Source organism: Scyliorhinus canicula, chromosome 24, assembly GCF_902713615.1.
Source record: "Scyliorhinus canicula chromosome 24, sScyCan1.1, whole genome shotgun sequence".
NCBI lineage: Eukaryota > Metazoa > Chordata > Chondrichthyes > Carcharhiniformes > Scyliorhinidae > Scyliorhinus > Scyliorhinus canicula.
In genome coordinates this window covers 8,840,168-8,858,814 of record NC_052169.1, presented here as the reverse complement: position 1 = coordinate 8,858,814, position 18,647 = coordinate 8,840,168, and the positions used below count along the sequence as shown (strand labels likewise).

The 18,647-nt window shown below is 50.9% G+C and overlaps 1 protein-coding gene across 2 annotated transcripts in view; it reads right to left on the bottom strand.

The window, feature by feature from the left end:
• LOC119956904 (collagen and calcium-binding EGF domain-containing protein 1-like) overlaps positions 1-18,647 on the bottom strand; it is a 132,942-nt gene that overhangs the window by 54,163 nt on the left and 60,132 nt on the right. Inside the window, exon 3 of one of the 2 annotated variants that reach the window (XM_038784463.1) lies at positions 4,702-4,754. The exons of the other annotated variant lie outside the window; for it this stretch is intronic. Coding sequence (XP_038640391.1) covers positions 4,702-4,754 — 53 coding nt within the window. The remainder of the gene's footprint in view (positions 1-4,701; positions 4,755-18,647) is intronic. 2 annotated transcript variants of the gene reach the window in all.

Here is an 18,647-nt window from a genome sequence, read left to right as displayed (position 1 = left end):
ATGTTCTTCAGTTTATTCGGTTCTCATCAAGTGTCTCCAGACTGGAAATTTCTCAAACGGTGGGAAATTCTCTGGACACTTGAATGACAAGGGTCAAAACAACAGAACAGAACACCACGTTGGCAGAACAGAACACCACGATTTAATGTTCTAATGTAACATGTTCTAATGTTCTAATTAAGTGGTCACTGGATAGACATATGGATGAAAATGGAATAGTGGAGGTCAGATAGGCTTCAGATGGTTTCATGGGTCGGCGCAACATTGAGGGCCGAAGGGCCCGTACTGCGCTGTAATGTTCTAATGTTGGCAGAATAGAACACCACGTTGGCAGATTGATGTGAATGGAGGAACGGAACTGGGCCATTCAGCCCTTCAAGACACCTCCTTCTTCGGCAGCCCCTCGGGATTGAGGATGATGTTTTTCCACGCCGGGGTCAAAGCGGCGCGCTGAGAATGACGCTGAGAATGACGTGCGGCGCCTAAGTGACGTCAGACGCGCATGCGCAGGTTGGCCGGCTCCAACCCGTGCATGCGCGGTTGCTGTCTTCCCCTCCGCTGCCCCGCAAGACGTGGCGGCTTGATGTTGCGGGGCGGCTGAGGGGAAAGAGTGCATCTCTTAGACAAGAACAATTTTACCTCGGTGGGCACCGATCGCGGGCCAGTCATCTCCTGAGCACGCCCGTGGTGCTCGATTCTCCCTCCGCCCCCCACAAGGCCCCGCACTTACCTGTCGCGCGATGTTCATGCCGGCAGCGACCAGGTGTGGTTGGCGCCGGCGTGAACTGGTCGGCTTCATCCGACCGCTCGACCCATCCGGGCCAGAGAATCGCCGGTCGCTGTGAAAAACGGCGAGCGGTGATTCTCCGAGCGGCGTCACGCAAAACGCCATTTTAGGGGGGGGTGGGAGAATTGCGGGGGGTGCCAGGGCGGCGTGTCGTGATTCGCCCGGCCCTCCCGCGATTCTCCCACCCGGCGTGGGGAGCGGAGAATCGCGCCCCCCATCTTCCACCCTCCATAAGGTTGAGCTCATCAGACACTTGTAACCAAAACTCACACCTTTTCCTGCCCACCCACTGATGCCTGTACTCGCTGATCCACACCGTCACCCACATGACTAGTGCCTTGATTTTCAGATGCAAGTCCTTGTGTTCAAATCACCACGTGGTGTCCCAGCCCACTATCTCTGCAGCCTTCTCTTGTCCTACAACCCTCAGATACTTGCATCTATATCAATGATTTAGATGAGGGAACACAGTGTTTTGCTGATGATACAAAAATGAGTGAGTATGTAGAGGCAGCACGGTGGCACAGTGGTTAGCACTGCTGCCTAACGGCGCTGAGGTCCCAGGTTCGATCCCGGCTCTGGGTCACTGTCCGTGTGGAGTTTGCACATTCTCCCCGTGTTTGCGTGGGTTTCGCCCCCACAACCCAAAGATGTGCAGGGTAGGTAGATTGGCCATGGTAAATTGCCCCATAATTGGAAAAAATGAATTGGGCAATCTAAATTTATTTTTAAAAAAGAGTGAGTATGAAATGAGGAAATGAAATGAAAATCGCTTATTGTCACGAGTAGGCTTCAATGAAGCTACTGTGAAAAGCCCCTAGTCGCCACATTCCGTCGCCTGTTCAGGGAGGCTGGTACGGGAATTGAACCGTGCTGCTGGCCTGCCTTGGTCTGCTTTAAAAGCCAGCGATTTAGCCCAGTGTGCTAAACCCGGAGGAGGCTCGTTAAGAACACGGTGTTTTTATAATCTTGCCCCCCATATTCCCTTCACCCCATTATTAGTGTCTATTTCTCATTTCTCGGCCTTTTGAATAAAATCAAACATAGGATCAAGCCCGAGATTAGGTGTAAGCTTGTTCTTGTCAGCTTCGATCTGGGGTATTTATCTCTCGTGGGGGACCAGGAATTGGATTAAATTTGACTTTGAATTGGTTTTCGGAGCGAGAAAGAAAATGGGTGAAGGGCTTGCCCAGTCCACTCTGCACATTGGCTTTGAAACTCTGAGAATGGAATATAACTTTAAAAACTAGCAGTTGTTTCTTCAACTGTCTAGACCCAGAGCTCCAGAATTCCCATTCCTGAAGATTTCCACCTCTCCCTCCTCTTGTGAGGCATTGTTTAAAACCGATCGCCACCAGGTATTTAATCACCTATCCTAATGTCCCTTTCTTTGGCTGTGCGTCAAGTTTCACTGATTCATGATTCTGTGAAGCACTGCTGGACGTTTCACCATCTGAAAGGCGATATATAAATGAAAGTCATCGTTGTAATGAACGGATGATTCTGACTGGGTCTGAAAAACATGTATGCATGCCATAGCAACAGAATAAGGCAATATTCTTGTCTTACCCACGCAGACACGGGGAGAACGTGCAGACTCCGCACAGTCAGTGACCCAAGCTGGGAATCGAAGCCGGAACCCTGGAGCTGTGAAGCAACAGCACTAACCACTGTGCCTCCGTGCAGCATTCAGACAATACATAGTATCATCCTCCCACGCTGATAAAACCTCCAAGTACAAACTATATCAAAAGGCTCATGGAATGTTGTTTCTTGCACTGCCTGTGGAAGTAGTTGAGTAGGAAACATTAGGGACCTTCAAGGGGCTATTGAATAGGTACATGGATTACGGTAGAATGATGGGGTGTAGATTAATTTGTTCTTAATCTAGGACAAACGTTCAGCACAACATCGTGGGCTGAAGGGCCTGTTCTGTGCTGTATTTTTCTATGTTCTATGAAGCTAGGATATAAAGAGGAGGATGTTTTTCTACAGTTATGCAAAGCCCTGGTTAGACCACATACACAATGCTGTGTACAGCGCTGAGCATTGGAGCTTGGAGGGGGTATATTGGTCTCCGAACTGGAGGGGGAAGCGGGGCCGATTCCCTCGACTTTTACCAAGGATCCAAATGTTAGATTATGAGCGGAGATCACAATCTCCAGGCTTATATTTTATTCTTTCAGGGGATGTGAACATCACCCACTCGGCCAGCATTTGTTGTCCGCCCCGGATTGCCCTCAAACTGAGTGGCTTGCCAGACCGTTTCGGAGGGCAGCTGAGAGTCAACGGCATTGCCGTCGGTCCGGAGTCACATGTAGACCAGACCAGGGCAGGACTGTGGATTTCCCGACATTGGTGAACCAGGTGAGCTTTTTTTTTTAAACAAACAATTTTAATGAGGTATTTTTGGCATTACAAACAGCAACAGTATAAAAACAACGTACAAAGAACAATAAACGTGGTGCAAACACCGACACCCATCACTCCTAGATCCGCCTATTTAACCCCCTATTCTACGCTACCCTAGCCCGCCCACCGGCTGACGATTAATTCTCCGTGACGAAGTCAATGAATGGTTGGCATCTCCGGGTGAACCCTAACAACGACCCTCTCAAGGCAAACTTAATCTTCTCCAGGTCGAGGAAGCTGGCCATGTCAGTTAACCAGGTCTCCGACTTCGGGGGCTTTGAGTCCCTCCAAGCTAATAGTATCCGTCTCCGGGCTACCAGGGAAATAAAGGGCAGAACGTCCGCCTCTTTCTCCTCCTGGATTCCCGGCTCTTCCAACACCCCAAAAGCCGCCACCTTTGGACTCATTGCCACCCTTGTTTTCAATACTCTGGACATGACATCCCAATATCCCCTAAGTTCTGGATGTCAGGTGGGCTTTTAACGACAGTCAAGGAGAGTTTCAGGGCCACCTAGTTATTGAGACTAGCCTTCGATTCCATAGAATTTAAACCCCTCTCCCCTGAGCACTAAGCCCCGAGTCTCCGGATTACCAGCCCGCCGACATTGCCACTAACGCCGGCGCCGCCCCAAAAAACATACCGGCCGGAATTCTCCGGCCGTCGGGATTCCCAGCGGCGTGGGGGTGGCCGCAATGAGAATTCACATTGGCGAGCGGCGCAGCGAGAATCCCGCCGCCGAGCTGAGAAACACGCGACTGGGGGGGACCGCGGAACGCAGCCCAACATGTTACCTGGGATACGGAAGGGGAAACAGTGATTTGCCTGAGGGCGTGTGGATTTTGGAAGGATTGAAGGAGGTGAAGGATCTTTCTTTTCTGCTGGCGTCTCAATTAACGAGGACGTGAGCTTAAAATCACAGGCAGGAAGGAAGTTGGGAAACTTTTATTTACGCAGACAGCAGTAGCAGTGTGGAAACCTCCCCCACCCCAACCAAAAAGACTCAATGAATGATTTCGAATCTAAGATCAATAAGATTCTTTTTTGCTAACCAGAGGTATTGAGGGATGTGAGTTAAGGTGGGTGGATGGAATTAAGAATGAAATGAAAATGAAAATCGCTTATTGTCACGAGTAGGCTTCAATGAAGTTACTGTGAAAAGCCCCTAGTCGCCACATTCCGGCGCCTGTTTGGGGAGGCTGGTACAGGAATCGAACCGTGCTGCTGACCTGCTTGGTCTGCTTTAAAAGCCAGCGATTTAGCCTTGTGAGCTAAACCAGCCCCTGATACAGATCAACCGTGAGCTCACTCGATGGTGGGCCAGGTTCGAGGGGCTGAATGGCCTCCTTCTCGCAGTTGCCTGTGATCCAACTTGGGGAAAGCGGGGGGGGGGGGGGGGGGGGGGGGGGGGGGGGGGGAATGACCAGTCTTCCAAGGAAATAAATTCCATTTCCCTTCGCCGTGAGGGAGTTTCGCCAGGGGCAGTAAACGACGTACGACGTACCTTCAGGAACGCACTGGCCGTGGACAAATCTGTAACCCTGGCAACATTTCTTCCTGAGTGTGGAGAAAGAAACGCAAAATATTAGCACACCGAAAAGTCACTCCATCATTTTTTGGCGCGTTGGGTCTCTGGACTGACATTACCGGCCCCGCCCGTACTGCAGCACAAGACCTTAAAACTGCACCATCCCGCCCACTGGGGAAGTCTCTCTGTTCTCGGATTAGTGGGCAGCACCCTCGTCTCGGAGTCTGACCCTGGTGGGACGAAGCCCCGTCCTCGGACTAGAACATGTGATGTCGGCCGACACTCCAGTGCAGTACATGTGGGGGGGTGGGGGGGGGGGGGGGGGCTGTGTTTTCAGAGGTACAATCGGGGGGGGGGGGGGGGGCTGGTTGGAGAAGGGTGGATGTGTGTCCCTCATTCAGTGGTGACTGACAGAAAAAGTTTGTGCTGTGCGCAGTTTGGCCGCCAGGTTTCCTCCGTTACGGCGGTGACGACACTTCGAAAGCAACTTCATTGGCTTGGAAGTCCCTTGGGGCCTCCTGAGGATGTGAAAGGTGCTTTCACAATGCAAGTTCTTCCATTCCTGTACGGGCACAGTGGTAAGGGTCTCACGCCGGGCCTAGCGGTTGTACGAAACCTTCGGGCGCTGGATGTCTAAAAGAAAAAGAGACGGTTCCTTTCCCCAGCATCACCGTCACTCGCTTTGGCTGCAAAATCCGCAAAAGAAAAAGTTTGCAGAAGATTTTCTTTGAGAGCAAACTCCAGCTGTTTGTAGGTTGATCAATGACGGTGACCGACCAATAGATCTCCTGTAAAACTGTGCTGCAAAGTGAAGACACTGCCTGGCCAAAATGAATAAAAACATTGGAGCAAATCATGTTTGTGGACTGAGGCCACCATTCATAGAATCATAGAATTTACAGTGCAGAAGGAGGCCATTCAGCCCATTGAGTCTGCACCAGCCCTTGGAAAGAGCACCCTACTTAAGCCCACACCTCCACCCTATCCCCGTAACCCCACCTAATCTTTTTTGTTGGACACAAAGGGCAATTTATCACGGCCAATCCACCTAACCTGCACAGCTTTGGACTATGGGAGGAAACCGGAGCACCCAGAGGAAACCCACGCAGACACAGGGAGAACGTGCAGACTCCGCACAGACAGTGACCCAAGCCGGGAATCGAACCTGGGACCCTGGAGCTGTGAAGCAACAGCACTAACCACTGTGCCTCCGTGCAGCATTCAGTGAGTGAGCAGCGGTCCCACCAGAAGGCTGCTGTTTGAAGCTGTTCTCTCCGTTTTTCTCCACTTCCCTCCTCCACCCCTCGAAAAACAAACGGAAAACAAGCCGGTGGGCGACTCGGTGAGCGGCTATTTTCTCCCGGGCTTGTCTGGACGACAGTGCTCCGGACCAAACTGTGAGTGTCCCTCTCCCCGCCGCCCCCCACCGCTTTTGCCACCACCCCACACCCCAGTCGACCGCTGCACTGAATTTACTGGACCTGGGTCAATGTTGCAGCGGCTGATCAGCATTCCCCCAGGTAGAGAGGGAGATGGGAGATCAGCTCGGGCTCCGAACCACTCTGCGTGTTCCTTCTGGATAATGCCCGTTGGCTGAGCTCGGTTACAGTGCCCTTTGAGGTGGAGATGCCCATTGATGCCCATTGCCTAGACTCTTGGGTGAAAGATAACCATTTTAATGAGGTACCGTTTGCACATGTTTAGTGGGGAGGTGGTGGCGATATCGTCACTGGAGTACTTAACCAGAGACCCCGTGTGTGAGTGAGTTTCCTCCGGGTGCTCCGGTTTCCTCCCACAGCCCAAAGATGTGCAGGTTAGGTAGATTGGCCATGATAAATTGCCCCTTGATGTCCAAGTACATGCAGATTAGGTGAAGATACAGGGATAGGGCAGGGGAAAGGACCTGGGTAGAGTGCTCTTTCAGAGGGTCGATGCAGACTCGATGGGCTGAATGGCCTCCGTCTGCACTGTAGGGATTCTAGCATGACTTTGACCAGGGCAGGCCTTCTAACGAGATTTCAGCAAAATAAACCAGCCAAACTAAGATGTTTTTATGATGATATCAATTCTTAATGGTCAAAATGTTAGCTTAAACTGCAGGCCACATGCAAAGCTGTCCACTAGGTGGAGCAGTGGTTCCACAGTCACCTGCAAAATCCACCCTGTGTGAAACTTGGATGACAGCGAACCTTGTTCAATTAATGGAATGAAATGAAAATCGCTTATTGTCACAAGTAGGCTTCAATGAAGTTACTGTGAAAAGCCCCTAGTCGCCACATTCCGGCGCCTGTCCGGGGAGGCTGGTACGGGAATTGAACTGTGCTACTGGCCTGCTTGGTCTGCTTTAAAAGCCAGCGATTTAGCCCAGTGAGCTAAACCAGCCCCTTTATATAGTTATAGTTATATAATTATATAGTGAACGGTTAATACTAATGTAATTCATTACTGACCGAGCTTTGGAGGGCAGGTAAACCAGATTTAACCTGTCTGGCAAACACGACAAGAGGAAAAGATTGTTTGTGCGGAGAGTTGTTGTAATCAGGAACACACTGCCCAAAGTGGGGGAAGCAGATAATGGCTATCTAAAGACAAATTGAATGAATATTTCAAGTGTATTTGTTTGCTGGGCTGTGGGGAAACGGCAGGGGACTGGGACTAATTGGATAGCTTTATCAAAGGGCCAGCATTGGTACGATGAGCCGAATGGCCTCCTTCTGTAACATTCCATGATTCTATGCTGAGTTTACGACGACAGAGACTGGTGAGTAATTCTATTTCCTAGTCCACAATTCACATTAAATAATCTGGAAAGTTAAGGCATGGCAGGGCAGCTCATCCGCATGGAATGCGCATCCTGTGATGTGTGGGGAGTCACGGATGCTCCCTGTGGCCGAAATGACCACATGTGTAGGAAGTGTCAACACCTGCAGAAACGTGGACAACTTGAGTGACAGCGAGAATCGCTTTCCTGTTTTGGATACCAGTAAGGGTGATGATTCCTTGGAGTCTGCAGCCAGGGCCAAATCCATGGCTTCCATGAGCGATTCAGCTGCAGAGGAGGCAAGGACGAAGAGTGTAAAAGCAGTAGTGATGGGAGATTCAATAATAATGGGAACGGACATGTGTTTCTGCAGTTGTAAATGGGACTCCAGGATAATATGTTGCCTCCCTGGTACCATGGAATCCCTGCAGTGCAGAAGGAGGCCATTCGGCCCATCAGGTCATTCCAACCCTCCGAAAGAGCATTTTACCCAGGTCCGCTCCTCCACCCTGTAACCCCACCTAACTTTGGACACTGAGGGGCAATTTATCATGGCCAATCCACCTCACCTGCACATCTTTGGACTGTGAGAGGAAACCGGAGCACCCGGAGGAAACCAACGCAGACACGGGGAGAATGTGCAGACTCCGCACAGACAGTCACCCAAGATCGGAATCAAACACGGGTCTCTGGCGCTGTGAGGTAGCAGTGCCAACCACTGTGCCGCCCAGGGTCAAGGATGTCACTGAGTGCCTGCAGGGAGAGGCTCAACATCCAGAGGTCATGGTTCACATCGGGACCAATCACATAGGTAGAAAGTGAATCAAGGTCCTCAAAGAGAGCTACGAAAGAGATTAAAAAGCAGGACTTCAAAGGCAGTGAGCTCAGGATTACTCCCAGTGCCCCCTGCCCGTGAGTACAGAAATATAACGTTAGAATAAATGAATGTGTAGCTGGAGAGATGGTGCAGGAGAAGGCAAACTAGCGAGAAACATAAAAACGGACTCTAAAGGCTTATATGTATGTTAAAAGGAAATTATCAAAGACAAACGTGGGTCCAATGCAGGCAGAGAGAGGAGAATTTATAACGGGATCATCGCGGGAAGATTTAGAGAGTGGCCAAAAGTCAAACTTTTCCGTTGCACTCGTCTCAACGCCCGATGCTGGCCCGAAAATGGGTGCATTGGTGGTCACCTTCCAAAACGCTACAGATTCTGGAACAGTTCCTGCAAGGGAGAAAGCGAAAGTCCGCCATTGAAGAAAGGAGGGAGGGAGATCTGTTAGCCTGACATCAGTAGGAGGGAAGTGCTGGAATCTATTACAAAGGATTTGATAACTGGATACTTGGAATATAATGGTTGGATTGGGCAGAGTCAATGCTGGTTTATGAAACTCCAACCACCATGCTTGACAAGCCAGTTGGAGTTTGCTGAGGATTTAACCAGTAGAGTAGATAAGGGGGAACCAGTCGATGTGGTGCATTTGGATTTCAGAAGGCTTTTGATAAGGACCCACACAAGATTGCACTGTTGCTTCACAGCTCCAGGGTCCCAGGATTGATTCCCAGCGCCTTATCTAGGCCCACTCCCCCCCCCCCCCCGCCCTATCCCTTTAACCCTACCTAACCTACACATCTTTGGACTGTGGGAGGAAACCGGAGCACCCGGGTCATTCTCTGTGCGGAGTTTGCACATTCTCCCCGTGTCTGCGTGGGTTTCCCCCGGGTGCTCCGGTTTCCTCCCACAAGTCCCGAAAGTCGTGCTTGTCGGGTGAATTGGACATTCTGAATTCCCCCTCTGTGTACCCGAACAGGCGCCAGAATGTGGCGACTAGGGGATTTTCACAGTAACTTCATTGCAGTGTTAATGTCAGCCTACTTGTGACAAGAAAGACCATTATTCTTAAGAGGTTAGTGTGCAAAATTACAGCACAGGGGATTGGGGGGGGGGGGGTGATATACTGGCATGGATTGAGAATTGCCCACGCATTTCCCCACCAGCGTGGGATGGCCCACAATGGGAAACCCCATTGGCCGGCTGCAGGAACGGAGAAACCCACGGCCGGCGGGGTTGTGCCTTGTTGGAAAACGAGGCTGGGGAGATGGGGAAATCCCACCCTTGATGTTTTGCGCTGGAAGGCACGGAGGGAGGGGTGTTGGGATTCTCCGGTCCACCAGCCGTATTTTCCTGGCCGGCCGCATCCTCGCCATCAGCGGGATTCTTCGTACCCGCCCCCTGCCACTTGCCAATGGGATTTACCGCTGTGGCCACCCCATTCCGCCAGGAACCCCAAGGGCGTTGGTGCGTTGCAGGCGCAACGGAGAATCCAGCCCTGGGAGCCCGCACCGAGCGATGACAAAATAAACTAAGGTTTATTTACAAGGTTTACGGTCCTGGTGGCGCCCAACTGAGCCAGACACGGCCGGAGTGCCTCCCCCACCCTTCCCCCGTTTAAATTCTCATCTGAAAGCTGCCACTTCTGACACTATCGCATTCCACTACCGCCTAGATTTTTGTGATGAAGAAAGAATAAAATAGAATAGAATCCTCACAGTGCAGAAGGAGGCCATTCGGTCCATCGAGTCTGCACCGGCCCTCTGAAACAGCACCTTACCTAGGCCCACTTCCCCCCCCCCCCCCCCCCCGCCCGCCGTATTCCTGCAACCCTACCCAACCTGCACGTGTTTGGACTGTGGGAGGAAACCGGAGCGCCCGGAGGAAACCCACGCAGACACGGGGAGAACACGCAGACTCCGCACAGTCATACAAGGCCGGAATCGAACCCGGGTCCCTGGCCCTGTGAGGCAGCAGTGTTTTTTATTTAAATTTAGAGTACCCAATTTATTTTTTTTCCAATTAAGGGACAATTTAACGCGGCCAATCCACCTAGCCTGCACATCTTTTGGGTTGTGGGGGGGGGCGAAACCCACGCAGACACGGGGAGAACGTGCAAACTCCACACGGTCAGTGACCCAGAGCCGGGATCGAACCTGGGACTTCGGCGCTGTGAGGCAGCAGTGCTAACCACTGCACCACCGTGCTGCCCGTGAGGCAGCAGCGTTAACCATTTGAACGGCTGATTGTGAGCAAATGAAGAACAATAAGGATTCCAGCTTTGGTACCTTACAGACAAGTCAATTCTTCATCCCCATCGCTGTCTGCGGGGGCTCCCTGTGTGCAAATTGGTTGGCGCGCTTGCTACATGATAACAATGGCAACAAAAGTATATCATTTTTGTTGAGCATCTTAGATCTGTGCCTACATCGCTAAATTGTCATCCCAGACAATTGATTTTCTATCAGCCTCACAATCACTTCTGACGTTTCCTAACCTTGAGAGGCGAGACCTCCGTTCGTGCTTCTAAAGTCCAGGGTCAAAGGGTCTTGTTTAATAACAGTCCGACAGTGTGACCTTCTCTTCAAAGCACTGCTCCACACAGTGGCCCCTTGTCAAGACGATCACTGTTGAAGAACCCCTCGTGGCGTTATGGAATATCAATGGGCTGTGTATGTGAGAATTGCCCTGGGCCCCGACGTCCTTCACAATAGAGCAGTCTTCGCTCTCGGACAGGAATAATGTGAACTTGAGTGAGGTTTTCCTCCTTTATCCTTTCTTGGGATGTGGGCCTCACTGGGCTGGGCCAGCATTTGTTGCCCATCCCTAATTTCCCTTGCAATTGGCTTGCTCGGTCATTGTAGAGGGCAGCCCCATTGCTGTGGGTCATTTGTAAGTCAGGCCAGGTGTGAATAGCCTCTACAAGGTGTTGAGTCAACCAGGTGGACTTTTACAACAATGATAGTTTCACCGTTAATGTCCACCAGCTGCCATGGTAGTGGGGGGGGGGGGGGGGGGGGGGGTGCGGTTGGGAGATAGGTGGTACTACTCTGCTCAAACAAATGTGAGCTTTTTCTTTGACAAGTGTGGGTGAGTTATGAGTTGCCTGTCCCGGGGAAGAGAATATTTCACCCAAGTCAATACATTCAGCTCGCAGATGGCGACACTAAAGATCATCTTCCCTGTTTAGCAATTAGAAAGGTACTCAAAAATGATTGGCATGTTACTTTTTAAAAAAAAATTTAGAATACCTACCAATTCATTTTTTCCAATCAAGGGGCATTTTGGACTGACCAATCCACCTACCCTGCACATTTTTGGGTTGTGGGGGTGAAACCCACGCGAACACGGGGAGAATGTGCAAACTCCGCACGGAGACAGTGACCCAGAGCCGGGATCGAACCTGGGACCTCGGCGCCGTGAGGCCGCAGGGCTAACCCACTGCGCCACCGTGCCGCCCCGATTGGCACTTTACTTCACCCATCTTCAGATTGAGCAGCTTCACATCGCAAGGCTATTTATTTTCAAAGGGTTAATTTCTGTTATGCTGTTAATTACCTTCTCTTTAACATGACACAAGGCAAGGAGGGAGGGTGAGCTGTGAGGAGGATGCAGAGATGCTTCAGTGTGATTTGGACAGGCTGAGTGAGTGGGCAAAAGAATGGTAGATGCAGTATAATTTGGATAAAGGCGAGGTTATCCACTTTGGTAGCGAAAACAAGAAGGTAGACTATAAATTATGAGAGGGGAATGTGCAACGAGACCTGGGTGTCCTCGTACACCAGTCACTGAAGGTAAGCATGCAGGTGCAGCAGACGGTAAAGACGGCAACTGGTATGTTGGCCCTCATACTGAGAGGATTTGGGTACAGAAACGGGGATGTCTTGCTGCAATTATATCACCGTTCCTTCGCTGTCGCTGGGACAAAATCCTGGAACTCTGTCCCTAACAGCACAGTGGGTGTACCTACACCTGAAGAACTGCAGCGATTCAAGAAGGCAACTCACCAGCACCTTCTGAAGGGCAACTAGGGATGGGCAATAAATGGCGGCCTAACCAGCGATGCTTATATCCCGTAAATGAATTTTAAAAAAAATTATATGGGGCCTGGATGAGGCCCCACTTGGAGTATTGTGAGCAGTTTTGATCTCCTTATCTGAGGAAGGATGTTCTTGCTCTAGAGGGAGTGCAGCAAAGGTTTGCCAGACTGATTCCTGGGATGGTAGGATTGACCTATGAGGTGAAATTGAGTCAGTTAGGATTGTATTCGCTGGAGTTCAGAAGAATTTTAAATGAATAATCTTTATTGCCACAAGTAGGCTTACATTAACACTTCAGTGAAGTTACTGTGAAAATCCCCTAGTCGCCACATTCCGGCGCCTGTTCGGGTACACAGAGGGAGAATTCAGAATGTCCAAATTACCTATCAGCACGTCTTTCGGGACTTGTGGGAGGAAACCGGAGCACCCGGAGGGAACCCACGCACACACGGGGAGAAGGTGCAGACTCCGCACAGACAGTGACCCAAGCCGGGAATCGAACACAGGACCCTGGAGCCGTGAAGCAGCAGTGCTACCCACTGTGCTACCGTGCTGCCCATAGTGACCTATAAAATTCTAACAGGACAGGACAGGGTAGATGCAGGAAGAATGTTCCCGATGGTGGGAGTGTCCAGAACCAGGGGTCACAGCCTGAGGATACAGGGTAGATCAGTTAGGACAGGGGTGGGCAAACTTTTCCGTGCAAGGGCCACATTCAGAAATTCACAATTTTAAAGGGCCGCATAGTATATTAAGTAAAATAATTACTTCACCCGGTTATGATTCTAGGCGCCTCATATAGAACATAGAACAGTACGGCACAGAACAGGCCCTTCGGCCCTCGACGTTGTGCCGAGCAATGATCACCCTACTCAAGTAAACGTATCCACCCTATACCAGTAAGTCAGTAAGTAACCCAACAGCCCCCCCCCCCCCCCATTAACCTTAAAAAAATAATTAAAAATTTTTTTAAAAAAAATTTTTTTTTTAAATTATTTTTTTTAATGACTTGGTGGGCCGCATAAAGACCTTTCGCGGGCCGCCCTGGGGGAGGGCGGCCACCGCGCATGCGCTGGTTGGCACCGGCCCAACTGCGCATGCGCGGGACCCGAGTCTCTGGCGCCCCCTAGCACATGGCGCCCCGGGCGACTGCCCGAGTTGCCGGTACCTTGGGCCGGCCCTGACGAGAGATGAGGAGAAATTGCTTCACCCAGAAAGTGGTCGGCCTGTGGAATTCGTTACCACAGAAAGTAACTGAGACCAAAACATAGTATGTTTTCAAGAAGTAGTTCGATATTGCACTCGGGGGGGGAAGGGGATCAAAGGATGTGGGGAGAAGTTGGGAGCAGGCTATTGAGTTGGATAATCAGCCTTGATCATAATGAATGCTGGAAGAGACTCGAAGGACCGAATGGCCTCCTCCTGCTCTTATTTTCTATGTTTCTATCACTTGGCCTGGGAAAGATAGAACGAGGCTTATTTGGAAGATATTAGTGGAAGCGTTCCAACACTTACTGCTGTCAGTGAGTAGAAAGCAAAGGTTATGACTGGGGATGTATTTTCTGGGATTAAACCCAAACACGCACACTTAAGGAAATATCTAAGATGCTTTAACAGCACTCCGCAACATATGTCAGATCCTTCCTGGAGGTGAAAACAGTCCCAGTTTGTTTCCCCCCTGTATGAGTAATTTTCAGATTCTGCTCCCAGTCCTGTTGGCCCAGTGCAGCCCCTGCGATGTGAAGCGAGGACAGGGCTGGACTCAGTCGTGGTCGGCACCCACCTACTCACCATCGTTCACTCGGTGACTTCGCACAAGGCCAGTTTCCGCTCTGATCTGGCTCCGAGTGCTCTGAATCGCGGTCAAACGAGACAGGCAGAAATTGCACAGATTTCAGCCTGCTTTTCTCCAACCCCGATTTATGTTTTTACGTCGATTAAGCAACCCCCCCCCCCACCCATAAAAACGTCACTAAATTCTGCTTTGAGATGCCATCAAAAAATGGTCAAGCGCGAGAGAGCCGAATCAATTCTCACAACCCCATCCCACACTCTACCCTCCCGTCTCCTCCCTATTGAAACACAAATTGTCATCAGTGTATGGGGCGAGATCTCGTGTGGGGATTTTCCAATTCCCCCACTCGAATTTCTATTGGACACTTGGCCGAAAACTCTGACAAACTGCCTGAAGGGCCATTTATGGCGTTGCCCTTCTGCCAGTCTCCCACTGGCTTTGGGTTTGGGGAGACCGCATGGGGGGGGGGGGGGGGGCGGGGGGGGGGGGGGGGGGGGGGGGGGGGCTCAGTCTCAGGATAAGGCGGCCAATCATTTGGGACTCAGATGAGGAAAAAGTTCTTCACCGGAGGAATCTTTGGAATTCTCCACCCAAGAGGAGTGTGGTTGCTGCGTTGTTGAGTATGTTTAAGGCTGGTCTCCCAGGGAATTAAGGGATATGGGGAGGGGGCAGGGAAAATGGAGTTGAAGTCTTTAGTAATCCAGGAGACAAGAAGATCATAGAATTTGATTATCATAGAATTTACAGTGCAGAAGGAGGCCATTCGGCCCATCGAGTCTGCACCGGCTCTTGGAAAGAGCACCCTACCCAAGGTCAACACCTCCACCCCATCCCCATAACCCAGTAACCCCACCCAACACTAAGGGCAATTTTGGACACTAAGGGCAATTTATCATGGCCAATCCACCTAACCTGCACATCTTTGGACTGTGGGAGGAAACCGGAGCACCCGAGGAAACCCACGCAGACACGGGGAGGATGTGCAGACTCCACACAGACAGTGACCCAAGCCGGAATCGAACCTGGGACACTGGAGCTGTGAAGCAATTGTGCTATCCACAATGCTACCGTGCTGCCCATTTCATTCTATCAACTTGAAACATTGACACCTGTGTCAAAGTTTAAATGCCCCTATTTTTTTTGTTGTGACGTTGCTGGCAAAGAATAGCAGAGTTGTTCAAGATTAATATCCTCAAGTTATACCATTGGTGTGGTGGATGTCTTGAGGCAGAGTGGGTAGCACCTCCTCTGGACCAGAAAGCTCTGGGTTCAAGTCCAGCGCCAGTACTTGTTGGTCTCGGAACGAGTGTTCATAACGCCATTCATCGGACTGATAATCAGCTCGGGAAACCTTCCCCCACTGTTCCCCAAAGGGTGTGTGTGTGTGTGTGTGTGAAGATCTGCTTAAAATACAAATACCATGGGCTCCCAAAGGAAAGGAGGCTGCCTCCCGCAGAACATTCCACAGTATCTTGCATGCACTGAATGACCTTAGAGTGCAGTCATCCTTCCCTGGGTGAATGTGGTTACCGATCTGTGTGCAACAAAGTCTCACAAACGCTCTCCCGAACTGAATCAGCAGTTTGTGTTTGAGACGGAATAATTGGCCCGATCACCGGAGGGACTCCCCGCCGTTTGCCGAGTGGTCCCACGGGAATGTGGAATTTCAGTCAAATGCGTTTACCGCTCATGCAATAATATTCCGGTTTTAACCTCAGGAACCAGGTAGTCCCGAACGGCATCTGGGTTAGTATTTCTGAAGAAATGTGTTTCATTCATTTGACAAACACTGGAATTTTATTTTTAAGCTGGGTGAAAATAGAAAACCCCCATCAATTTGGGCAGCAGGGTAGCATTGTGGATAGCACAATTGCTTCACAGCTCCAGGGTCCCAGGTTCGATTCCCGGCTTGGGTCACTGTCTGTGCGGAGTCTGCACATCCTCCCCGTGTGTGCGTGGGTTTCCTCCGGGTGCTCCGGTTTCCTCCCACAGTCCAAAGATGTGCAGGTTAGGTGGATTGGCCGTGATAAATTGTCCTTAGTGTCCAAAATTGCCCTTAGTGTTGGGTGGGGTTACTGGGTTATGGGGATAGGGTGGAGGTGTTGACCTTGGGTAGGGTGCCCTTTCCAAGAGCCGGTGCAGACTCGATGGGCCGAATGGCCTCCTTCTGCGTTGTAAATGCTATGATCTACTTACTCAAATGGAAATCTGGACTTTCCGCCACCTTTGCCCTTTATTGATCATTGGATGCTTCCCTCCAATTTTATCCTTATTTACAGAGGGGATGACTCGTATTTTTATGGTATCATTCATAACCTGAGGACATGCAAAAGTGCTTTACGGCGATAGAGTACTATTGTTTTGAAGCGCGGACACTGATGTAATGTAGGAAGCACAGCGGCTAATTTGGGCACAGCAAACTCCCACAAAGTGAGATTGGGTAACGACCAAACTCAATGGACGTGGTTGCGTTTGAGAGCCGGAAGATTAGGAGAGAATTTTCCGGTTCTTCTTTTAAAATTACAGTGGGGGTCTAAATTAGCTTTGAACCCCCCCCCCCCCCCCCTCCCCCCCCCCCCCCCCCCCCCCCCCCCCCACCTCAGGAATTAGCTCCCAACACCTGCCGAGGTGGAGCGTTCCCGATGCCGACAATAATCTGAGGGGAAATCATTCTCTTCGTCGCCCCCTGAATCCCAAGCTTCAAGCCGCCACCCAAAGGGTGGTCCAGCCGCCCTATTGCCAGGCTCGAGATTTTAAAAATCCGGAACTTGGGGAGTCAAATCCCGCCATAGCAATCAGTGAGCAAAGCGGGTTGTTTCACTCATGCCCTGCTTGCCCCCATCTGACCTACGGAAGACTCTAGTCCCAAGTGGAATCTTCCATTCTGGAGTCTGGGGCAGGAAGTGGAATTGGCAGTGATTTCCTCTGGAGGGAGAAGAGGCTGAACGTGCAAACTCCACACAGACAGCGACCCAAGCCAGGAATCAAGCGACAGTGCTAGCCACTGTGCTACTGTGCCGCCCAGTAATGGTGGCCATTAATAGGTCCAAGCAGTGGGCGGTCAAGGGGGTCTTCCAACCCAATTGTCTTCCCTTCTCCCGCTACTGTGTTCGCAGCCAGGTGGCGCTGGAGAGGGAGCACGTGGTGGTGCCCACCTGTACACATCAGGTGTTCCGTGACTGGTGGCACCAGGGGGGCTGAGTTGCATCATCCCCCCCCCCCTGTAAAGGATACTTTGGTCCAAGTTAGTTAAGTTCCCTTTGACGTTTTGTTTTATTTAGAATGCTACACCAATGGCTGCCATCCCCGATCATCTTTGTTAATTTATTGACCTTGGGCGCAACTGTCCCACCGCGTTTTGCTCGGCACCGATTTCAGTGCGCTGGGTGCATTGTGGAAGACCCAAATCATGCTTCACACCAGGCGCAAGTCACCCGGCTCGATCTGCATTATGGCCTTGCTGGGCGTGGTCCAGATAATCGTCTTTAAAATGAGCCATTAGGCCACGTTTGATGGCTCCCAGGAGTCACCGGTTACTCCGACGAGGCCTCAATCAGGCACCGATTAGCACTGGTTTCCACTCCAGGCATCTCGGAGGTCGTTGGAGCCCCTGGGTGGTATGGGACAGGGCAATATCCTGGCATGCCTAGGGTACCTGGGCACCCAGAATGGCACTACCAGGGTTCCAGGTTGGCACTGCCAAGGAACCAGGGGCATTGCCTGGGTATCCGGGTGCTAGATTGCTATTGGCAAGAGTCAGGGCCTGAGGGTAGTGGAGGGAGGGGGGGTCATGCTCAGTGACGAATGGGGTGACGAATGCAACCAGGACGCCATCTTTGTCCCCCATTTCGGGGTGTTTTTTTGCTCCCAGTGTCTACACATCTTTCAAACCTCCTCCCTTCCATTTTCTTTCTCTGTATGAAACAAGAGGTCTCCGAATCCACTAGGCAAAATAAGATTTTTTTTCCTTTTGCCTGGACTATGATTTGTCCTATTCGAGTAGTAGCTTACACAGAATCTGAAAGACTTTTGAATCTCCGTTCCCGTTTCACATCGTCACGTCCGTGGTCCCCGCAGCTTAGAGTTTCCCCTCTCCCAACGGCAGACAGGCTTTTGAAGCTTTTGTCCAGTTTACTCATGCTTTGTCATTCTTTTTTGAACAGCCGTTGCTGCCCGAGCGGGTTTTCCCTTCGATCGGCTTTTGAGTCCGGTCCCGAGAATCTGCTCCTCCGCCCTCGTCGCTACTTTCACTTTTCTCGTCGACAGTTTTAGTGCCCCTCCCAGTTTTCTCTCGCCTCAATCCTCGTCGCCAGTTTCTCCTTTTGTTGGACTCTCGATGTGAGGCAAAGAGAAAAGGTAGGTCGGTGCCACACACTTGGGTTTCTTTCAGCCAAACACGATGCAAGGTTTATTGAGGCGATGTTGCCCACACCACGCAAAGTTAGAGAATTAAAACCCGCGCTAAACACTTTGCTGACGTCACTACAGATGAC